At 44.4% G+C, this 20,527-nt stretch overlaps 1 protein-coding gene across 1 annotated transcript in view; it reads right to left on the bottom strand.

Annotated features, from left to right (window-relative positions):
- Nucleotides 1–20,527, bottom strand: part of FGD1 (FYVE, RhoGEF and PH domain containing 1) — a 41,973-nt gene that overhangs the window by 1,757 nt on the left and 19,689 nt on the right. Inside the window, exons 5-17 of the mRNA XM_079123723.1 lie at nt 19,284–19,373; nt 18,453–18,601; nt 16,308–16,464; nt 16,065–16,203; nt 8,736–8,794; nt 8,446–8,592; nt 7,997–8,089; nt 7,751–7,830; nt 3,443–3,473; nt 2,859–2,960; nt 2,392–2,517; nt 2,054–2,215; nt 719–862 (exon numbers count right to left, since the gene is read on the bottom strand). Coding sequence (XP_078979849.1) covers nt 719–862; nt 2,054–2,215; nt 2,392–2,517; nt 2,859–2,960; nt 3,443–3,473; nt 7,751–7,830; nt 7,997–8,089; nt 8,446–8,592; nt 8,736–8,794; nt 16,065–16,203; nt 16,308–16,464; nt 18,453–18,601; nt 19,284–19,373 — 1,479 coding nt within the window. The remainder of the gene's footprint in view (nt 1–718; nt 863–2,053; nt 2,216–2,391; nt 2,518–2,858; nt 2,961–3,442; nt 3,474–7,750; nt 7,831–7,996; nt 8,090–8,445; nt 8,593–8,735; nt 8,795–16,064; nt 16,204–16,307; nt 16,465–18,452; nt 18,602–19,283; nt 19,374–20,527) is intronic.

The raw sequence follows: 20,527 nt of genomic DNA, 5'->3' as shown, positions 1-20,527 counted from the left end.
AATCACCTGGGGGTTGGACATTGCCCTTTGCCCCAAGTTATAAATGGCTTTGCATTTGCTCCCCTTTTTCTTCCCCTGCTCAAGAAGATTTCCTTGACTGGATGCTGTGGTGCATGCCTATAACCTAGCAACTCAGGTAGCTGAGGCAGGAAGATCACAAGTCTGAGGCCAATCTCAGCAACTCAGATCCTGCCTCAAAAATTACATAAGGGCTGGGGATGTAGCTCAGTGGTAAAGCACCCCTGGGTTCAATCCATAGTATCAAAAAGAAAAAAGATTCTTTGTTCTTACTGTAATAACAGGAAAATGTTTAAACTGGGGCTAGAATGCAGGCTTCTTTCAAATACCTGTCTCTCCCCACAACCAAAGACAGCTGGTCTAGTCTCTTTGGCACAATGTTTTCAGGCCTTTGTCTAGGCCATTGCCCCTATTTACATGTTTTTCCCCACTCCGAATTAGACCTAGTAGTGCTGTCTCCACTCCTGTTTCTTCCAGAAAGTCAACCCCCACCCAAACTCACCTGTTTTCCCTACATGACTTAACCTGTAATCACTCCTTGTCTCTAGCCAGTCTTTGTCACACAAGGATGGGAGTTCTACCTTTCCCTTCAGTTGTCACCCTAACCCCCAAGGCCAAGGAAAGGTCAAAGAACTGGAGAGAAAGGGGTAGCCTGGTTTTGCCAGGTGGCTGAAAAGACTCAAAGGAATAACATGCATACCTGAGGGGCTCCATAGATGTACAGCACCAAGGGTTCATTCTCGGGGACCACGAACCATGCCTTGTGCCATCCTTTCCCACCCTTCTCCATGTAGTGAAGGAAGCTGCAGATGACGCTGTTCTCTGCAGCCACGGAGGCCTGTTTCTGTAGCCAGAGACATGGGGTGGTGTCAATGTTGATAGAAGACAGTCTGACTCCTCTTGGCTTAAAGAGCCCCTTTAGTGTATGGATTCCTATTCCATGTCTCAGAGGAAAACAGTGAAGCTCATGTGGTGAGCTGGGTGTCACCCAGAAAGTCAGGTAGAGTAGTAATTCAAAGCTAGGTTTATCTGTCTGGCTCAGGCCAGGGCTGCTGTTTCTAGAGCCAGTGGAAGGGGTACATTTCTCAGCAGGGGCATCTAATAAATGTCAGTCAGGCACTCTTACTTCAGTCAATCTATTTATTCCTCAAGTCATTCATGCATTCATACCTCACCTTTTTTCATCTTTCATTACATGTTCATTGCCTATACTCAGCAAGAGGCAATCTAACGTTGTGGTTAAGGGGTGGGTGGGTGGTTAATGCAGTCTGACTCAGAATCCTACCTCTAGATGAAAATGTATGAACTTGGAAGGAGAACACAGAGGGCTGTTGTAAACATTAAATGAATTAATACATGTAAGCATTTAGGATAGTTCCTGGTACAGAGTCAGCACTCTGGGTGTTAAATGCCTCTATTTATTTAAAAAAATAAACCCCAAAATGTATGTATGTGCATGTGCCTAGAGAGATAGGAAGGACTGGTGTTAGTGGTAGGGTTTGGGTAATAGAAATATAGTATTTTGTTGCTTTTTGTTTATGCTATCCTATTTAGCCTACTTTGTAATAAAAAGGCAGTTGTTAATTTTAAAAAATCCTAGAGTTGGGCAGGGTGGTATGTGCCTATAGTCAAAGGTACTTGAAAGGCTGAGGCAGCTTTTCCAAGTTCAAGGTAAGCCTGGGCAACACAACCAGACCCTGTCTCAAAAAAAGCAACACAAAACCCCAGATTTGCCACTCACTAGCTATGTAACAGGCAAATAATCTCTTTGGGTCTCAGTTTCCTTTTTTGAAAACTAGGGATCGTAATGGTATGGGGTAGTTAGTTACTGTGAGGATTAAATGTGTAAAGCATTTCAATAAAAATTACTCTTCCATTGACTCTTGCACTCATTTTATTCACTCCAAGCCTGGGTCTCTTGATCAACAGATGCACATAACAACCTACTATTTCAGAGATGCCCAGGCCTCCTCAATCGTACTAGGTAGATGGCTGATGCCACTTGTGGGATATTTAGCAGGGGCCTGGCTCTTACCTCCAAGATGGATCTCCGGCGCTGAGGTGTATGCTGGCTGCAGGCTGGACTGCTCCCAGGCACCCCGTGCAAGGCCACATAGCAGTCAGTGCACACACGGTTGGAGCGGTTGTTGTCATAGATAAGGCGGGCCCGGAACTCGGAGCACTTCCCACAAACCACCTGGGGTGGCAAGTGGGCAAGAGCAGCCTGATTCTAGTGGGCATTCCCCTTCAGTGTGTCAACTCCCACAGCAGACTTGCAGCCTCCCCCCACTTGGAGGGTGCCCACTCAGAAGTGAGTCTTTGGGCTGTCAGCCTGTCCCCTCCTGAGCTCTGCCCCTGCCTCCCGACACTCACATGCCCGCAGGCCTTGCAGTGGTGCCTGCGTTTGGTGATGGAATTGAAGGGCTCCTGACAGCGCATGCACATGGTGACTTCCTTTTCCCGGATGGGCGTAGGTGCCCGCTTCCCAAGATCCACGTTCTAGGGGGAGGGCCAGGTCCCAGGTCAGAGACAGTTCTTCCTCTGCCCAGTCCAACCAGCCCTTGTCCCTGCCCCAAGGCTTAGATCATTACAGGGGGTGGGGCGCAGCAGACACAGTCAGAAGACCTGCCTTTGAGTCTGGCTCTGCTCCTACCTTGCTGTGTGTCTTTTATTTTGGAGGCCCTAGTTTCCCCAGTGATTTCTCTGTGGCCCTACCAACAGAAGACTACACATTGACTCTCTGGTCTTTACTTTCCCAGAAGGGGAGAGGATCATTGCAAGGGAGGTAGGAATCTGGAGGTCTGGAAAGGGTCCCAATGCAGGAGAGGTTAGGGACTTACTGGAGAGTTGGGGGGGGTGTCTTCATCTTCCCTGTTTGTTGAGTTCAATAGTTTGAAGGTCTCCAGCGTCTGCTCATGCTTCAGGAGGGTGGAGTTGATGGCCTGGTGAAGAAGAGCAAGAAATGAGAGATCAGGTTGCTCTACAAGTCACCCATTTCCATCCTCACCTCACCTTCCTATGCTAGCCTGGAGTCAGAAAACTTGAGTTCTGCCCCTGCAATGCATATGACCTTGAGCAAATTCCTCCCCAAATCCAGGTCTCAGTCTTATGAGGGAGGAGAGCAGTGGTGAAAAACCAGGGGCCAGTTTTTCTAGCCCCTGTCTGGGCAAAAGGTTTTACAGGGCTTGACTCACTGGGATTGCACCCTCAGAGAAACCAGTTTTCTAACAGAAGAATTTGTGAGGTTCTGTTTAACCTCTGGACCTCAGTTTGCTTATCTGTATACTGGGGATGGTGAAATTTGTTGGAAGGCAGGTGTCCAAGGCCATAGTGTTCAAATATATTTTGGGGAAGAGGCCACCAACCCCTATGACACCTGTCAATACTTTTCCAGCCCCCACCACAAAGTCTTCTTGGATGTTACCTGGACCCAGTCTTTCTTCTCCTCCTCTGTCCTTGGGGGAAAAAAGATGTTGGGTTAGGCAGGTCAACAAAAAACAACTGGAATTTAAAAAAGCAATTGGAGAGCTGGGGATGTAGGTCAGTGGAAGAATGCTTGCCTAGCATGCATACATGAGTCCCTGGGTTTGATCCCCAGCATTGTGGAGGAAAAGGCAACAACAATGACAAAAACAACAAAAGCAATTGGAGTGGTAAAGAGCCAGTGTTTTAGAGTTAGGCAGACCTGGGTTTGACTCTCTTCTTCATTTATTACTATGTGACCTTGGACAAGTCAGTTAACCTGTCTGCAATTACTACTATCTTCCAGACCCCGTGGAACTTGGGCCTCAGAGAAAACCCTGCTCTCAAGGGGGGTGTAGCAGAGACAGACAGGTCTGATTCAGGGAGATCAGTGCTGTGGCTAGGAAAAGATAGAGCTGAAGAGCCCAGAGGAGGGGACTTGACCCAGCTTGAAGTCTGGATGGGGGTTTTTAAAGAAACTTTTCCCAGGGAGGTGCAAGGCCTCAGGAAGAGGAGTAAGGATGAAGTGGGTGAGAGAAAGAGAATGGAACATACATAAAACTGTATCAATAATTCCCTGTTGCTGGAACATCAAGTTTGAGAAAGGAGGCAGTTTATTTTTTTCATTTCTAAATATAGATGATTATCTTTCTCTGGGTTGTTCTTAGCGTAACCAAGATAAAAGATAAAATGTCAATCAATGTGAGTTTCCCCTCCCTTTGCCTTCTTCCCTGACTCTCCTGTCTGCCCTGCATTCTCTCAGATCTCTGCCCTGGTGTAGCCTCATCAACTGTTCACTAAAAGTAGGACCCCAGACTCTTGCTGCCTTCCATCTTGTCTATTCTAATTTCTTTCCTCATCCACACACTCTAGACATCAAAAGTATTTTTCCAATTATGAAAGTTCAACTGTATTCCTCCAACCACTTCATGAAAAAGTAAGGATGTAAGTCAATATTAAGCTCCAAGAATGTCCACTGCAATGCATTTTTGTTCTAGTGAAAAACTGGAAGCAGTTGAAACATCTGACAATAGAGATCAGGTTAAAACAAAACAAATCATGGCATGTCACTACAACAAGAGGACATTAGTTGGGTGCAGTGGCACACACCTATAATCCCAGTGGCTCAGGAGGCTGAGCCATGAGGACCTAAGTTCAAGGCCAGCCTCAGCCACTTAGTGAGGTCCTAAGCAACTTAGTAAGACCCTGTCTTGAAATAAAAAATAAAAGGGGTTGGGGATGTGTCTTAGAGCTTAAGCACCTCTTGGTTTAATCACTAGGACCAAAAAATTGGTAGAGCTTAAGCACTCCTTGGTTCAATCACTGGTACCAAAAAAAAAAAAAAAAAGAAGAAGTGTGTGTGGGGGGGAATGTGGCTTAGCCCTTGCCTGGCATGTCTGAGGTCCTGTAGCACTGAGAGATGGGGGGGAGCAAGAAAGAGAGAGGAGAGAGAGAAAAAGAGAAGAGGAAAGGACAAGAAAGAAGAAAAGGGAGACATTAATGGTGTAGAATATTTGTAATATGTTGAATGAAAAGAAAATATATCTAATATCCTATTTTTTTGGTACTGTGGATTGAACCCAGGTGCACTCTACCACTGAGCTACATCCTTAGCCCATTTCATTTTAAATTTTGAGACAGGGTCCCACTAAGTTGCTTAGAGCCTTGCTAAAATGCAAAGTCTGGCCTTGAACTTGAAATCCTCCTGCCTCCACCTCTGGTGTTGCTGGGATTACAGGTGTGCACTACCATGCTTGCATGTGCCAAACTCTTGAGGGGGGATGTATAACGATGTTTGTAACTTATTTTGAAATGTGTTTTAAAAACAAATCATGTGGATTGGTAGATGAATAAAATGACAGATATGTGATAAAGTAAATATAATACAGTGTTAACATTTACAAAATCTAAATGGTAGGTTTATGAGTGTTCACTGTGCAATTCTACCAACTTTCTGTATTTTGGAAAACTTTCGTAATAAAATGTAGAAAGAAAAGGTCATGAGTTATTTCTGGGTGGTAGGGTGGTAGGGTTCTAGGGAGAATTTTTACTTTATTACAACATATATATATATGTTGACACAATATCTTTAGGTAGACACAATATCTTTATTTTATTTTTATATGGTGCTAAGGATTGAGCCCAGGGCCTCACGCATGCAAGGCAGGCACTCTACCACTGAGCCACAACCCCAACCCCAAATTTTTACTTTATTCTGTATTTATCTATATTTTCTAATTTACAATTTATTTGTAGTGAAAAAGTTTTGCTTTTGTTTTTTAAGAACCAAAATAGTGTTTTTAGCCATTAATGCTCAATTATATAGAGGTAAAGTCTCATGATATTTGTAACTTACTTTAAAATGGTTCAGCAAAAGATATGGCAGGCTGGGCATGATAGTGTATACTTATAGTCCCAACTACTAGGAGGCTGAGGCAGGAGGATTATTTGAATCTAGGAGTTTGAGGCCAATTTGGGCAACATAGTGAGATCCTGCCTTAAAAATAACAACAAAAACAAAAAATCCCCAAAACCCAAACCAAACTATACTAAACCAAAAAAGACATAGATGGGAATATATCGATAGCTATTCTTTGTCTGTCTCTGTCTCTGTGTCTCTCTCTCATGCTGGCAATGGAACCCAGGGCCTCATGGATGCTAGGCAAGTGCTCTACCACTAGTTACTTCTCTAGCCCAGTGTTGACTTGGTGATTCTAAGACCTGGTGAAATAACCTGGGGAGCTTTTAAAACTCCCCCAATTTTTTTTTTTTTTTGGTACCAGGGATTGTACCAGGTCACTTAACCACTGAGCCACATCCCCAGCCCTATTTTGTATTTTTATTTTAAGACAGGGTCTGAGTTTCTTAGTGCTTCACTAAATTTCTGAAGCTGGCTTTGAACTCACGATCCTCCTGCCTCAGCCTCCTGAACTGCTGGGATTATAGGCGTGTGCCATCGCACCCAGCAAAAACTCCCCAATTTTAAGGCTACATCCCAGAATAATTAAATCAAAATCTCTATACCTGGGTCTCAGTTATCAGTATTTTCTATAAGCTCCCCAGCTGATTCCAAGGGTTGCCAAGGTTGAGAACCAGTTGTCTATATTGTGAGCATATGGGGGCTTGTTATAGTTCTACTTTTCTTGATACTTGAAATTTTTCATTAGAAAAGCAACTGCAAAGCAAACTTTCCATACCTTCCTGTTGCCACTAGGAGGAAACCCTACACTGCTTGGTCCGGAGTCCTCTGCAGTCCCCTCCTTCTCTGTCATGTGACTTGTCATTCCCCTGGATATATGTTTTGCTCCTGCTCTCCCTGCTGCAGGCCTCAGGGAGGCTCTCTAAGTCTCCTTGAGCTTCAAGGCCCAATTCCCAGCTTCAATCTCCAGTTCATGCTCATGTCTTTTCTGTCTCAATGCAGTCCCTAAACACAGCCTGTCAGAGGCAGGTCATCTACTGATGTGCATCTATTCTCCAGGCTTGACCATGAACTTGATACCCCTTTCCTCAGAAGACAGTGGTTGAAGGTGTGGACTCTAGGCCTAAGTGGCCTGAGCTCCAATTCCCACTCTGTTCCTTTCTATCTGTGGGATCTGGGGCAATACTGTCCTGTGCCTCAGTTTCCTCATCTGTAAAATGGGTTGATGATAACAGTAGCTACTTCAAGAGTTGTTGGATGGACTTCAACTAGTTAGCTTAAACTTCAATTAAGTCAAAATAGTACTTGGCACAAGAGTAAGACTTTATGAAATGTAATCTAGTAATATAAATATCCTCATAGAGGATAGGTATAAAAGCCCCTCTGTTAAATGGCTGGACACTTTACCCATGCTATTATTTTTACAATTTCATTTTATTTTATTCCTGTTATTATTTGCAGTACTGGGGATTGAACCCAGGGACACTTAACTACTAAGTTACATTCCCGGAACTTTTTTTTCTTTTTTGGTACTGGGGATTTAACCCAGGGGTGCTTAAATACTGAGCCACATCACCAGTCCTATTTTTCTATTTATTTATTTGTTTGTTATTTTGAGATAGGTTCTCACTAAGTTGCTTAGGACCTTGATAAGTTGCTGAGGCTAGCTTTGAACTTGTGATCCTTCTGCCTCAAACTCCAGAGTCACTTATGGATTACAGGAGTATGACAATGTGCCCATTACATCTAAGGCTCAATTCAATCCTTCTTGTCTAGCAAATGTCATTTAAAGCCTGAGAATATCTTAAGGAGAGAGGTGGCTGGAAGGAAGGCATAGGCATGGGCAGGTACCTGGCCTGGAGCTCCAGGGAGCGCTGCTTTCCTGACACCAGGAAGGTCCGAGGCAGATTGAGGTTGGAGCTCTCCTTTAGCTGAATGGAAGGAGAAAGGGTAGTGGTGAGGCCCACTGAGCTTCCTAGGGTCCTAGTCCTCTGCACATATACACACACAGACTTATGTTCAAAGATAGCACCTCTTTGTTCTTCCCATCACCAACACCCCAGTCTGGATTCCCATTTCCCACCTCCTGGTGCTCACCTCCATGCCATCTACATCAATGCGTGCCCGCACGCTAAACTTCTGGCCAAGGAGCCGCAGCCTGGGCACGCAGTAAAGGAGGCGGTCGTTGAACTAGGAAGGAAAAGGTTTGGGATATATGTACAGGAGACCTAGTGGGAATGTGGCCTGGCTCCCCACTCCTATGGGACTTCCAAAGCTTTATTGCTGAAGACTCAAGACAACAGATGGAGGAAAGAAAGCCCAGATTGGGATCAGGGGTCACAAAGAAAGAGCCTAGGTAGGCATGTATCTCTAAGTCTTAGTTATATTATCTGTAAAGAAGAGAAAAATAATTCATAGCATAGATAGTGAAAGTACAATGAGATACTATAGGAAAGAATGCCTGACAGAAGGCATATTCTTGAGTACTAGGCCAACGTGAATGGGGGGATGGTATACCCACCCACAACTCTACACCTGGCACTTACTAGTATGAGGTATCGGTCTTGAGTGGTCCCATTCTTCGCTGACAGCTTAAGGATGTGGCCTTCTTTTATGAGCTCTTTGGTGGGGCTGACAATGTCTTCCTCACCCCCTAGCAACTCATATACCTTCAGCAGCTTATGCATTCGCTCCTGGAAGGAGACAGTGAGCAAAAGGGAAGGATTGGGGTGCCAACCTCCCTTGGATGTCCTTAAGTCACAAGCCCCCCAAACCCTGGAGAGGGACACCACAGGTGGGTGGCTGAGGAAGGGCAGGAGCTAGAAGGGCCACTCACCATTTTTCGGATGGCAGCATTAGAGTGCTCTGCTGCTGTGGCTATCAGCTCCAGAGACTCTACAGGTAGAGAGGTGAGGTCAGATGAATGGTTAGCAGAGATGAAGCTCCTGAGGGCTTCTTCCTTCCCTGAATACTTTGCCCTGGTCTGACCACAGCCCCCATCCTAGAAAGTGCTACCTTCAAAGATGTCCAAAGCAACATCATATGAAATCTGAAACTGTCTCAAGGCCACAATAGCAGAATCACAGTATATGGGATAGCTGACAGCCATTAAATGCAAGCTTGGCAAAATTATTATTACCACTAATAATAATGCAATAATAGTTACATATAAATATCCATATTTAGCAAGTTGTCTTTGGATGATAGTACTGTGGGTGGTTTTTATTGACCTCTTTAGATTTTCTGTATTATCCATATATATCGGATAAATAAATAATATATGAAAACTATATACATTTATATCTCCACTGGAGATTGAATGCAGAGGCACTTCACCACTCAACTACATCTCTAGACCATTTTATTTTTCATTTCGAGACAGGGTATAAATTGCCCAGGCTGGCCTTGAACCTGTGATCCTTCTGACTCAGACTGAGTTGCTGGGATTGTGGGTATGTACCACCACACCCACCTTGTCTTCATAGGTTGTGTGTGTGTTTGCTTTTTTGTTGGGGGAGGGGACTGGGGATTGAAGCCAGAGGCACCTTACCATTAAGCTACATCCAGAGCCCTTTTTCATTTTTTACTTTCAAGACAGGGTCTTACTAATTTGCTTAGGCCGGCTGGGGTTGTGGCTCAGTGAGAGTGCTTGCCTGGCATGTATGAGGCACTGAGTTTGATTCACAGCACTGTATATAAATGAGTGAACAAAATAAAGGTCTATCAACATCTAAAAGTATATATAAAAATAAATGAATTGCTTAGGCTGGCCTTGAACTGATCATTCTGCTTTCAGCCTCCCAAGTCATTAGGATTACAGGTGTGCACCACCGTGCCAGCCGGAGTTACTTCTATATTTTTGACAAAGAACATGTATTACATTTATAATCAGAAAAGTCATAAATAAACAAAGAGGGCACTAGAGATGTAGCCCAGTGTTAGAGTGCTTGCCGAGCACATTTGACACCCTGGGTCTAATCCCTAGCACCCTAAAAGAGCAGTGGGGAGAAATGATCCTTTTCTTTGTCTCAATAATTCTGACTATAGGCAAAAGTTCTATGCATAAATACACTTTAATTGCAGTGCTGTTTTTAATAGTGCCAAGCCCAAAACAAAAACCTCTAACTGTAAGGGTTTGGTTAAATCCTCCTGCCTCCAGACTCCCGAGTTGCTGGGATAACAGGTGTGTGCCACCCTGCCCAGTTTATGTAGGGTTTTTAATAGTCTGGGAAATGCTCAGGATATTTTAAGAAATGGATACAAACTTGTATATACAGAATGATCTCATTTTTGCAAATATACATATCTAAAAAACACCAGGAGAATATATATCAAAGTGCTCATCACACTTATTCTATGGGAGCATGGATCACATGTAATTCCCCTGGCTTTGATCTTTTCTGTAATTTTTCCTATTTCCTATAGGGTCCAGGTCTTATCAGAAAAAAAACTGAAATGAGCTGGGTGTGGTGGTGCACGCCTGTCATCCCAGAGCCTCAGGAAGCTAAGGTAGGAGGATCACAAGTTCAAGGCCAGCCTCAGCAACTTTGCAATGCCCTAAGCAAATTGGTAAGACCCTGTCTCAAAATACATAAGTAAATAAAAAGGGCTGGGGATGAAGCTCAATAAAGCACTTCTGAGTTCAATTCCTAGTATCCCAAACAAAATAAAATAAAAGAAAACCTCAAACAAACCAACCAAAAAAAAAAAAAAAAAACCAAAAAAAAAACTGAAATGAGTCTCCAAGCACTAAACAAATCGTGTCCCTGCTAATTGCCTGGTCATAGCTTTACTAGCCCCTATTCTACATGCTATATTTCCCCACTCAGAACAGATGCCTGAACTGGAGGGCCACAGGCACTTCTGAAGAGGCTCCATATGGTTGGTAAACCAAGTCCTGTTTTGGTGCTTAAGCAAGTCTGTGGTCCCTGTCCTGGATCAGGCCTCCCCATGCGTCTCTTTTCTACCCTGATTTTCAGAAGGAGTTTTCTCACACACAGCTCACTGTCAGTTCTCTGCTCAAATTTTTCAATGACTCCCCTGTGCCTGCAGGGCAAAGGCACAGCCCTGGCATTCAAAACCTTTGGTGATCTGGCTTCAGTTTCCTCCTCTGCACCTCCCTAAACATGTTCTGTCTTGCTTCATTCGGCCAGGTGCTACTCAGTCTTCCAGATTCTACTACCTTCATTAAGCCTGTCCTGAATTCCCAGACTGATTGAGGACACTGTTTCCACATCCCCCTTTGCCTCTTCTATCCCACTAGCCACACTATGTGTTAATTATGCAGCTGCATCTATGTCCCTCAGTAGAATATGAGATACTTAGGATAGGACCAAGGTTCCACTGCCCTTTCAGGAGTCCCCAACAGATGCTTTTCAAAAATTAGCTCCTTTGATCCTTCCAACCCTAGCAGATAGGTGTGATTGTGTTCTATTTGTCCAATGACAAAACCAAGACTCAGAAAGTAGATGCCCACTTTAGGTTGTCTACCTCGGAGGTGATAGTTGGCATCAGAGCTGGGACTGATCTCCCAGTTGCCTTTTCTCCTACATATTCTGCATCTCCCCCACCATTGGGTAGATGGCAGGCTGGATGGTGAAGATAGGGGTGCCCAAGGAAGGAAACAGGAATATTCTGGCAAGCTTTTAGTGTACATGCTCAGGCCTGTGTAGGTCACTGGGTTCAGGCTGGAGGCTTTGCTATAGGGACCTCTGTCTGAAGATGTATCACATGAGGAATAGAATGGCATTTCCAGGAGTCTGGTGTGAGCAGGTTTAGTCTAGGCGATTAGTGTGGAGATGTCATACCATGATTTCACCTGGGGTTCAGGCTAGGGAGTACATTTTGAGTAGTTTGGTGTAGAAGCTTGATCTAGAAGTTTTAATGGAGCCTGGCCTGGGGTTGGCAGTCTGGGATCTTGGTTTGGAGTTCAGTCTTGAGCTCAGTGTAGGTAGCTGAGGTCAGCAGTTCTACTTAGCTTGGTCTAGGGGCTCAGTCTAGAGGGTTGAGTCTGGAGCTAGAGAGTGGGTAAGTCATTTCGTGAAACCAGAGATATGATTCAGTGGGGCTCAGCCAAGAGATTTTAGTCTTGGGTAAAAATAGACAGCTCAGCTTAAGATCTTGGGCTGGGGACCTTAGTGGATACATCATGGTTAGCTTTCATTCAGAGATTATCATTCTGAGCAGCTTATAAAACCAGACTGGGAAGTTCTTTCTGGAGGTTTCAACTTTGGGCTCAATGTGGGGAGCTCATTCAGCCAACCTGAGGTTCATTTGGGGACTCAGCTAGGGTGGGATTAGTACAAAACAGGAAACTAAGTTTGATAGGCTCAATCTGGGGGCTAATTTTAGAGGAATTCTGTATGTATGACATTATCCAGGAGATTTAGTAATAAAAACAGCTAACATTTATTGGGCCTTGACCATTTGCCAGGCACTGTGCTACAAGATTATCTCATTTATCCTCCAAACAACCCCAAGAGGTAGGCATCATTATCATCTTACTTCTACATGTGCAAAAACTGAGGCTGTGTAGATTGCTGGAGGATATACAGTTGATAAAAGAGGCTCAACCTGTGACCTAATCTAGGGAGCTTATATTAGCAGCTCACTTTGGAAACCAGTTCAGGGAGCTCATTTAGGGAACTTCCATCTGGGAATGTCATGTTGGGGATCCAGTTTGGAAGTAAAGTTAAAGAACCAAGTCTTAGAAGCTCAATGTGGGGCTCAGTAGAGATGGGAGGCACCTTATGAGGTCCCCAGCTGGATGGGTACAAAATATGGGGAGTTAATACAGCAGTTAGGCATCTTTCTTAGGTCTCAGTACAGGGCCCAGTCTGGAGACTTGTCTGTTGGACTTGGCCTAGGAATATCAACTCAGGAATTCAAGTCTGGGAGATAGAAGATTAGAGGTTCATTATGGGAGAAGTCAGTCTGGGAGTTGAGACTGTGAAAATTGGACTAGGTACTTAGACTGTGTGGCTTAATTTGGGGGACAATCCAGGGCATTAGTCTAAGGGTTTAGTGAGAGACTCTCAAAATCAATCTGATTGATGAAAAATAGGGCTCTTCAGGGACTTGGGTGAGGGAAAACATAGTCTGGAATCCTTAGAGCTCAGTCTGGGTCATTTTTGGGGTTTCCACTGGGGAACTGTGAGAATCCAGTCTGAGGATTCAGTGAGGTTTCAATGTGTGGGATGGAACAGGAAAATCAGTCTTTTGGGCTCAGGCTGGAAGTGTTAGTCTGAGGGATAGTAAATAGTGGGATTAATCTAGGGTACTCAGTCTGGCAATACCTATCTAGAGAATGGTAGCCAAGGAGACAAGATTGGGTAACACTTTTGGGGGAATCTCACTTGGGGACTCAGGTCAAGGGCACTGATTAGGAACTCATTCTCAGGGCTAACAGTGGGGTGATCATTCTTGAGGCCTAGTCTGGGAATCTCAGTTTGAGAGCCCTGTAGGGGTCTAAAACTGGGACCTCAGACTGAGGTTAGCTTGAGGGCTCAGGTTGGAAATGGAAGTTCATGGGGCTCATTCCAAAGAATCATTCAGGATCTTTCTATAGGTTTAGGTTATGTGGCTCATCCTGGCACCTCATTGGGGCTCTTATTTGGGGGAGGAATGAGGTACTTTGTGTGTAGACATCCATTTGAAGAGTTCAGCTATCAAACTTTCTAGAGGTCTAGCTCTTTCTAGAGGTTCAGGCTTCGTAGCAAAGTGTCCCACCTGGCAGGGTGAAAGGCGTTCAGTTGGGGAACATAGCACAGGACACAACTGTTCACTCCCCATTCTTGTAGCTTCCACACTTTCCATTTTCCTCCTACGTTTATGGCTGTTCCTTCTGATTCCACTTCCCTGAGTTTTGTCCTTGGTCCTTTTTCTTCTCCATTTACATTCACTCCCCATGGTGATCCTGGCCAACCCCATGACTTTCTATAGTATGTGCCAGTGAAATCCAAATCTCTGTCCCTAGAATTCTAGACTCATCTAACTGTTGAAACTGGCAGCTAATTTTTGTTCAAAAACCAAACTCCTGAGTTCATCTCAAGAACTATCTTTGTGTGTGTGTGTGTGTGTGTTGGGGATTGAACTGATGGATGCTTTACCAATGAGCCACATCCCCAGTCCTTTTTACTTTATATATATTTATGTGTGTGTGTATATATGTGTGTGTGTGTGTGTGTGTGTGTGTGTATGATATATATACATATGTTGTATATGATATATATACATATATATACACAACATATATATATACACAACATATATATATATATATATATATATATATATATATATATATATATATATATAAAAGTTGTAGGTGGACACAATACCTTTATTTTATTTTTATGTGGTGCTGAGGATCAAATAATCCAGGGCCTCACATGTGCTAGGCGAGTGTGCTACCACTGAGCCAACAACCCCAGCCCCCTTTTTATTTTTAACATGAGGCTGGGTCTCACTACATTGCTGAGGTTGGCCTCAAACTTGTGATCCTCCTGCCTCGGCTTCCTGAGTCGCTGAGATTACAGGTGTGCACAACCATGTCCAGTTAAGAACCATTGACTCTCCCAGGCTCCACATCCACTCCATCCTAGGTTTTTCAGTACCACTTCCAAATAGAATATATCCTGAATTCAATCATTTCTAACCACTTCTACTACTATCATCTTCATTCAAGTCAGCTTTTCTCACTCAGATTATTGCTAAAGCCTTCAAACTAATCACTTGGCTGCCTCTCTTCTTCCCATGTAATCCATTTCCCATGGCTTCCCACCACACTCAGAATAAATCCATCTCCTTATCTTGACCTTCAAAGTCTTGCTCGTCTCTTCAACCCCACTTCTACTATTCTACTCTCACTTGTCATGCTTGAATCACAGTGGCCTTCATTTTGATCCAGAGATATGCAAGCTGCCCACCTCCCAAAGATTCCCCAGTATCCCTAGTGCCTTGGGGACTCAGAACCTGCTGTTGCCTTGGCCTGAAATGTGCTCCTCCCATTGGCATGTAGCTACCTTCTTCTTGTTATTCAGGTTTTGACTCAAATGTCTTCTACTCAGAGAAGCCACCCAATTTAAAGTAGACTACCCAATCGCTGTCATATCACTCTTTTCTAATTCTCTGAATTATACTTAACACCTATCTAATAGTCTCCCATGCATTTATTACTTTAATTGTTTCACTGCCCAACTAGAATACATGCTTTCTGAAATCAAGGGCCTTGTGTGTTTTGTTTGCCTCCATATCCCCAGTGCCTAGAACAATACACTGAATGTTAATGTGCTCAGTAAGTAGTTGTTAAGTTAATGGTTGAATAAATGGAAATAGCAGTCTGGGGAGAAGAAAGTGGGGTAGACCCTGGGGAGCTCTACCTGGGGTGTGACCCTATATGGGTGGGGCAGGTACTGGAGGAGTCACAATGAAATACTTTTCTTAGTGGTTCAGTGTGCAGGGACTCAGTGTGGAGAGGAAGTTTCTCAGCCTAGAGATCCAAATCTGAAGTAGAAAATGTGGGATCCAGGTCAGAGTAATCAGTTCTAGAGGTGGTTCTGTGGGGCTCTGATCAAATTTGGAGGTTCTTTTGGAAGGTTCCTTCTGGGGAGTGGACAGTGGACATAGAATGGAGCTCTACCTCTGGAGGATGAAAAATTAGGAGCTTAATGACATGAGACTGTTTCTAGGGAGTTCAGCCCTGGAAATTTAGTAGAGGGTTTGGTCTGAGGGAGTTAGGCTAAGCTCGCAGCCTGGTGGCTCAGTCCCTGGGGATTCATGTTCAGTTTCATTTTGTACTTGTATTTCATTTGAGGATGAGTATGGGGGTCAGCCTAGGAAATGGATAGCTTCCTTTAGGTGATCATTCTGGGCATGCCTCTTAAACTCTAGGGTTCCAGTTGAGAAGTTCCAGCTAGGAGACTCCTTTTAAATGTTCTTTCTGGGTACACAGGGAAGGATCTTAACCTGGAGGTTCATCCTGGGGTCTCAACTCAGAGCTTCAATGTAGGTATTTCAGTTTAGAGATTCTTTCTATTCTGGGATCTCAATCACATGACAATAGAAATCTGAACCTGTGAGTTAAGTTTTAGGGTCCTGCCTAAACGGTCTGGCCTAGGGCTATCAGTGTCAGGGAGCAGGGCAGGGTCTGGGTTCACACACTCACTTTGGGCATCCTTGCTGTCTGGGGAGCCATGAGGCAGCTTTAACAGATAGTCCTTGAGAAGCAGCTCATAGCGGGGGATGCGCTGCACAGGCTCCAGCATGTGGTGCTGCAATGTCAGATTGCCACAGGCTTCCTCCTTCTGTGACAGGTAGAAACAACAGAGCTCAGGTCTAGTTGCAGACCCCGTCAGCAAGTTCCTGCAGATCTCCCCCACTATCTGCTCCAACTAGGTTTGCCACTCACCTGCACCTCATGGATGATGACTTTGAACTGGGTGGAGCGCTCTGTCCAGGTGTTGACCAGCTCCACGGCCCTGTCAAAGTTCTTCACATACTCGCCATACATCTTGAGGAAGGGTGCCAGCTTCTGCAGGATGTCCCCAATGCGTGGGTAGCGGTCCCTGGGTAGAAGTGGGGGCTGATGTGGTCCTGCTGATCATTAGCTCCTAGAGTTCTCCTCCATAGGTCTCCAGTCCCAGGTAGACCACTCTCATTTTAGTCCTGGAAACCTACTTCCCAGGCAGTTGACTTATTTGGAAATGCTGCTTACAATATGGGCCAATTAGGCCAAGAGGCTCTTTTGACCTGAGATCATGGCCTGGGAGGCCTCCTGCCCTGACTCCTGCTCAAGCAACAGGAATATGTCCTGGAACATCTGCCTTGACCTTACTGTAAGGCTCACTTCATACATAATTGATTTCATGCCTAGCCTTGTGTTAAGTGGTGTTGGAAACACAAATGAGTCACACTCAGATGAATCCTGAGAGGCTTACTGTCCAGTGGGAGAGGCCAAGAAACCAGGTCTGCTCGCACTCCCCACTGGTCAAAGTCAGATGCGAAGATAAGCCAGACCTGAGGTCATGGGCTGCTGGGGAGATAACAAAGCCAGGTTTCATGCAAGGCCTCTGTGATCACAGTCTGGTAAGAGGGACATACTTATCTTGTAAAAGTGGGGAACAGGGAGACAATTTTAAGCAGGGACTGACATAATCTGATTGCTGTTTTAAAAGATCATTCAAGTAGTGGTACAGACTCAAAAGGCCGATTGAAAGAGAAAAGCCCAGAGGCTAGAGCTTACCTATAAACCCTGCCCAGCTCCCTCAGGACTAAGCTCAGGCATTATCTCCTCCCTAAATCTTTTCTCAGACCCCTAAGCTAGGCTTGATCCATCTGTTTGGATACCCACACCCTCCCATTCTCACCTCTATCATAGCACTGATAAAAATAATAATAGCTGACAATCACTGAACACTTAGATACTGGATACTATTTGTTATGAGCTATCCAACTGGATACTATTTGTTATGAGCTATCCACATGTATCAACTCATTTAATCCTTAAAGCAACCCTTATTATTCCCATTTTAAAGATGAGCAGCCAGGCACAAGGGTGCACACCTTTAATTCTAGCTATTGAGTGCTGAGGCAGGAGGAGAACAAATTTGAGGCCAGACGCAGCAACTTAGCAGGACCCTATCTCAAAATAAAAAAGTAACAAGGGCCAGGAATGTAACTCAGTGGTAAAATGCCTCTGGGTTCAATCCCCAGTACCTAAATAAATAAATAAATATGAGGAAACTGAGGCACAGCAATTTAAGAAACTTGATCAAAGCTAGCAAGTGGCAGAGTTAGACTTTGAATCCTGCCAATTTATCCCTGGATACTCTGGTTTCTCTTGAGATTGTGTAAATCTTTCATCTTTTACCAATTTAGCTTTAAACTTCATACCTTTTTTTTTCAGTACTGGGGATTGAACCCAGAGTTGCTTTATCACTGAGTTGTAGCCCTGGCCCTTTTTATTTTTATTTATTTTAATTTGAGACAGGCCAAAGCTGGTCTCCAACTTGTGATCCTCCTGCTATGGATACCCATCTCTAGTCCCTTAAGTCGCCCTTCCGTTTCATCCCTGACTCCCTAGTTGGTCACAAAGCCTACCCTCAATTCTGATGATATGTGCTCACTCACTCAGTTACTCATTTACTCATTTATCTGCTCTCTGTTCACTAGGCATAATGTAGTGGATTAACACCTTCTGCTGCAGCTACCATGTCTGGCCTGAATTTCACGCACTTAAAGGCTCTGCTATTCTGTTGTAATTTTCTAAGTCTAGGTCTATGCTGTACAGTAGATCAGGAGGGCCTAGAAGGCACAGCTTGGGCCTGGTTCTTTTTATGGTCAGTAAGAGAGGGTATGTAGGAAAGAACTTTTTTTTCTTCTTTTTATTTTGTGGTGATTGTGAGCAAACCCAGAGCCTTGTGCATGCTAGGCAAGCGTTCTACCACTGAACTATACCCCCAGCCCAGGAACGAACTCTTGTGTATATATCTGGGCTTGGGCTCAGCAAGCAACTAGACAGGAGAGTAGGCAGCCTAGGTCTGGGGCCTCTCACCATTCCTCCATGCGCTTCTCTAGCTCAGGAAGCAGGAACTGCTGGTGGAAGCAGTAGATGGAGCAGATGTTAGAGAAGATGCCATGTACAACATCAGCTGGGAAGGAACTGCGGTTCCGAGCTTCTTCTAGCAGCCGGGCACAGAACACCTGTGAAGCAAGGCAAGAGTGCTCAGCCCAGCTGGACCTGGGGCTTGGCTGAGGAAGGGCTAGCTTACAGGTGAGGGCAGTGTTTGTGGGACGCTTTTGGGGTTTTGGGATCAGAATTGGTTTTGAGATTGAGGAGAAAGGGAATGGAATTAGGATGTTAAGGTTAGGAGTTAGACATTGAACAATGAGAATTCAGAATCAGAGTCAAGATCAGAAACAGATTCAGGAACAGAGAGAAAGCTGGAATTAAATCCATTCATTTAACAAATATTTCTGAGTGCCTTCTTTGTCCCAGGCACTGTCCTGCTGACTAGGATGGAGCAGTGAACAAAGCAGACAAAAATTCCTATTGGATTTGGGGTCAAGAAAAGGGCTAGAGTTAGAGTGAGGTTCAAGTGAGAGGTGAATTCAGGATCTAGAGAAGAGTCAGTATTAGTGTTAGAGTTATAATCAGGGCTGGAATACCTGTCCAGGCTTAGGAGTGAGGGTTGATACAAGGATCAAACTTGGGATAATAAAAATCAGAGTTGGTTTAGGGACAGTTGGCTTCAAGGTCAGAGAGGGACCTTACCATCTCTAGATTCTGGTCCCAATGGTAGGGTAAGGCTCAGGTCCTATCACTTCCTCCTTAGAACCCACCTACCAGGTCCTGGGGACCTGGGATCCCCAAGGGGACATTCACCTGATCCAGTAGATGGAGTCTGGAAACATAAGCCTTCTCAGTTTGCAGGAGCTCATTGGCAATGTGGAATACCTTCTGCTGCACAGTCAACTGAAAGAAGAAGAACTGACACTTGATTCATCATTCTCTACCCTAACCCTCACCTAAGCTTCTAGAATAATTTTTTAATAGACCAGCTCTTGATATGTTGTCCAGGCAAGTGATCCTTCTACTTCAGCCTCCCCAGTAGCTGGGACTCCAGGCACATGCCACTTCACCTGGCTCCCCTAGAATTCTTACAACAGCTCACATGGTGCTCTAAACCTAATGCTGCCCTGAGATAACTCTGACACCCATCTCTAGACCCTTAAGTCGTTTTCGTTTCATCCCTGACTCCCTAGTTGATCACAAAGCCTACCCTCAATTCTGATGATATGTGCTCACTCACTCAGTTATTCATTTACCCATTTATCTGCTCTCTGTTCACTAGGCATAGTGTAGTGGATTAAGCACAGAGACTGGAAAGTCAGACTTTGGGGGTTCAAATCCTAGCTCTGCCACTTACTAGGTTACATAAGTTGTTTAACTGCCCTGTGTATAAAATCCCTCATCTATAAATTCAAATTACAAGAAGACCTAAGCCCATTTGTAATGCAATTACATAACAGACTATAGATTAAGTAGTCTATAAATATTAGTTAGCTATTTATTTATCCATTCAGTTTAGTCAGCAAAGCCTTGCTGAATACCTGAGGTGTGAGATAAACACAAATATAGAAAGGTCTAAAACTCACTGCCTTCTGGTTCAGTTTCCTATTTGTTAAATACATATACACGGAGTACCTTTTATCTCAGTGATTCATGACCTTAGCCCCGACACTTGAGCTTGGTTCTGGCAGAGCAGGTATTCTGGCTGAGACCTAACTCAAGTGCAAGGATGCCTCCTGAAGAAATATTAGGTTGTGAGGGCACAGAAAGGGGTCCCTGCAGTCAAGAGCTTTCATCTCCACAGCCTTAGGTCTTTCTGGGGTTCTAAATCTTGTGCCATTCCTCCAGCTGTCAGGAAGCCTCTCTGGAATGTGAGACTTCCTCTTATACAAACAAGGAAATGGAGGCTTGTGGTAGGAGAGCAGAGAGGGAAGAGACTTGACCAATGTCACACAGCTATTGAGTCATGAGATTTTCCCAGTTGGGATAGAATTTTAAAGATCCCAAAACCAGAATGCCCATCTTCAGGATAGAAAAACTGAGGTCCAGCTAGTGGT

Source organism: Sciurus vulgaris, assembly GCF_902686455.1.
Source record: "Sciurus vulgaris genome assembly, chromosome: X".
Classification (NCBI taxonomy): Eukaryota; Metazoa; Chordata; class Mammalia; order Rodentia; family Sciuridae; genus Sciurus; species Sciurus vulgaris.
This window is presented reverse-complemented; position numbering and strand designations above follow the sequence as displayed.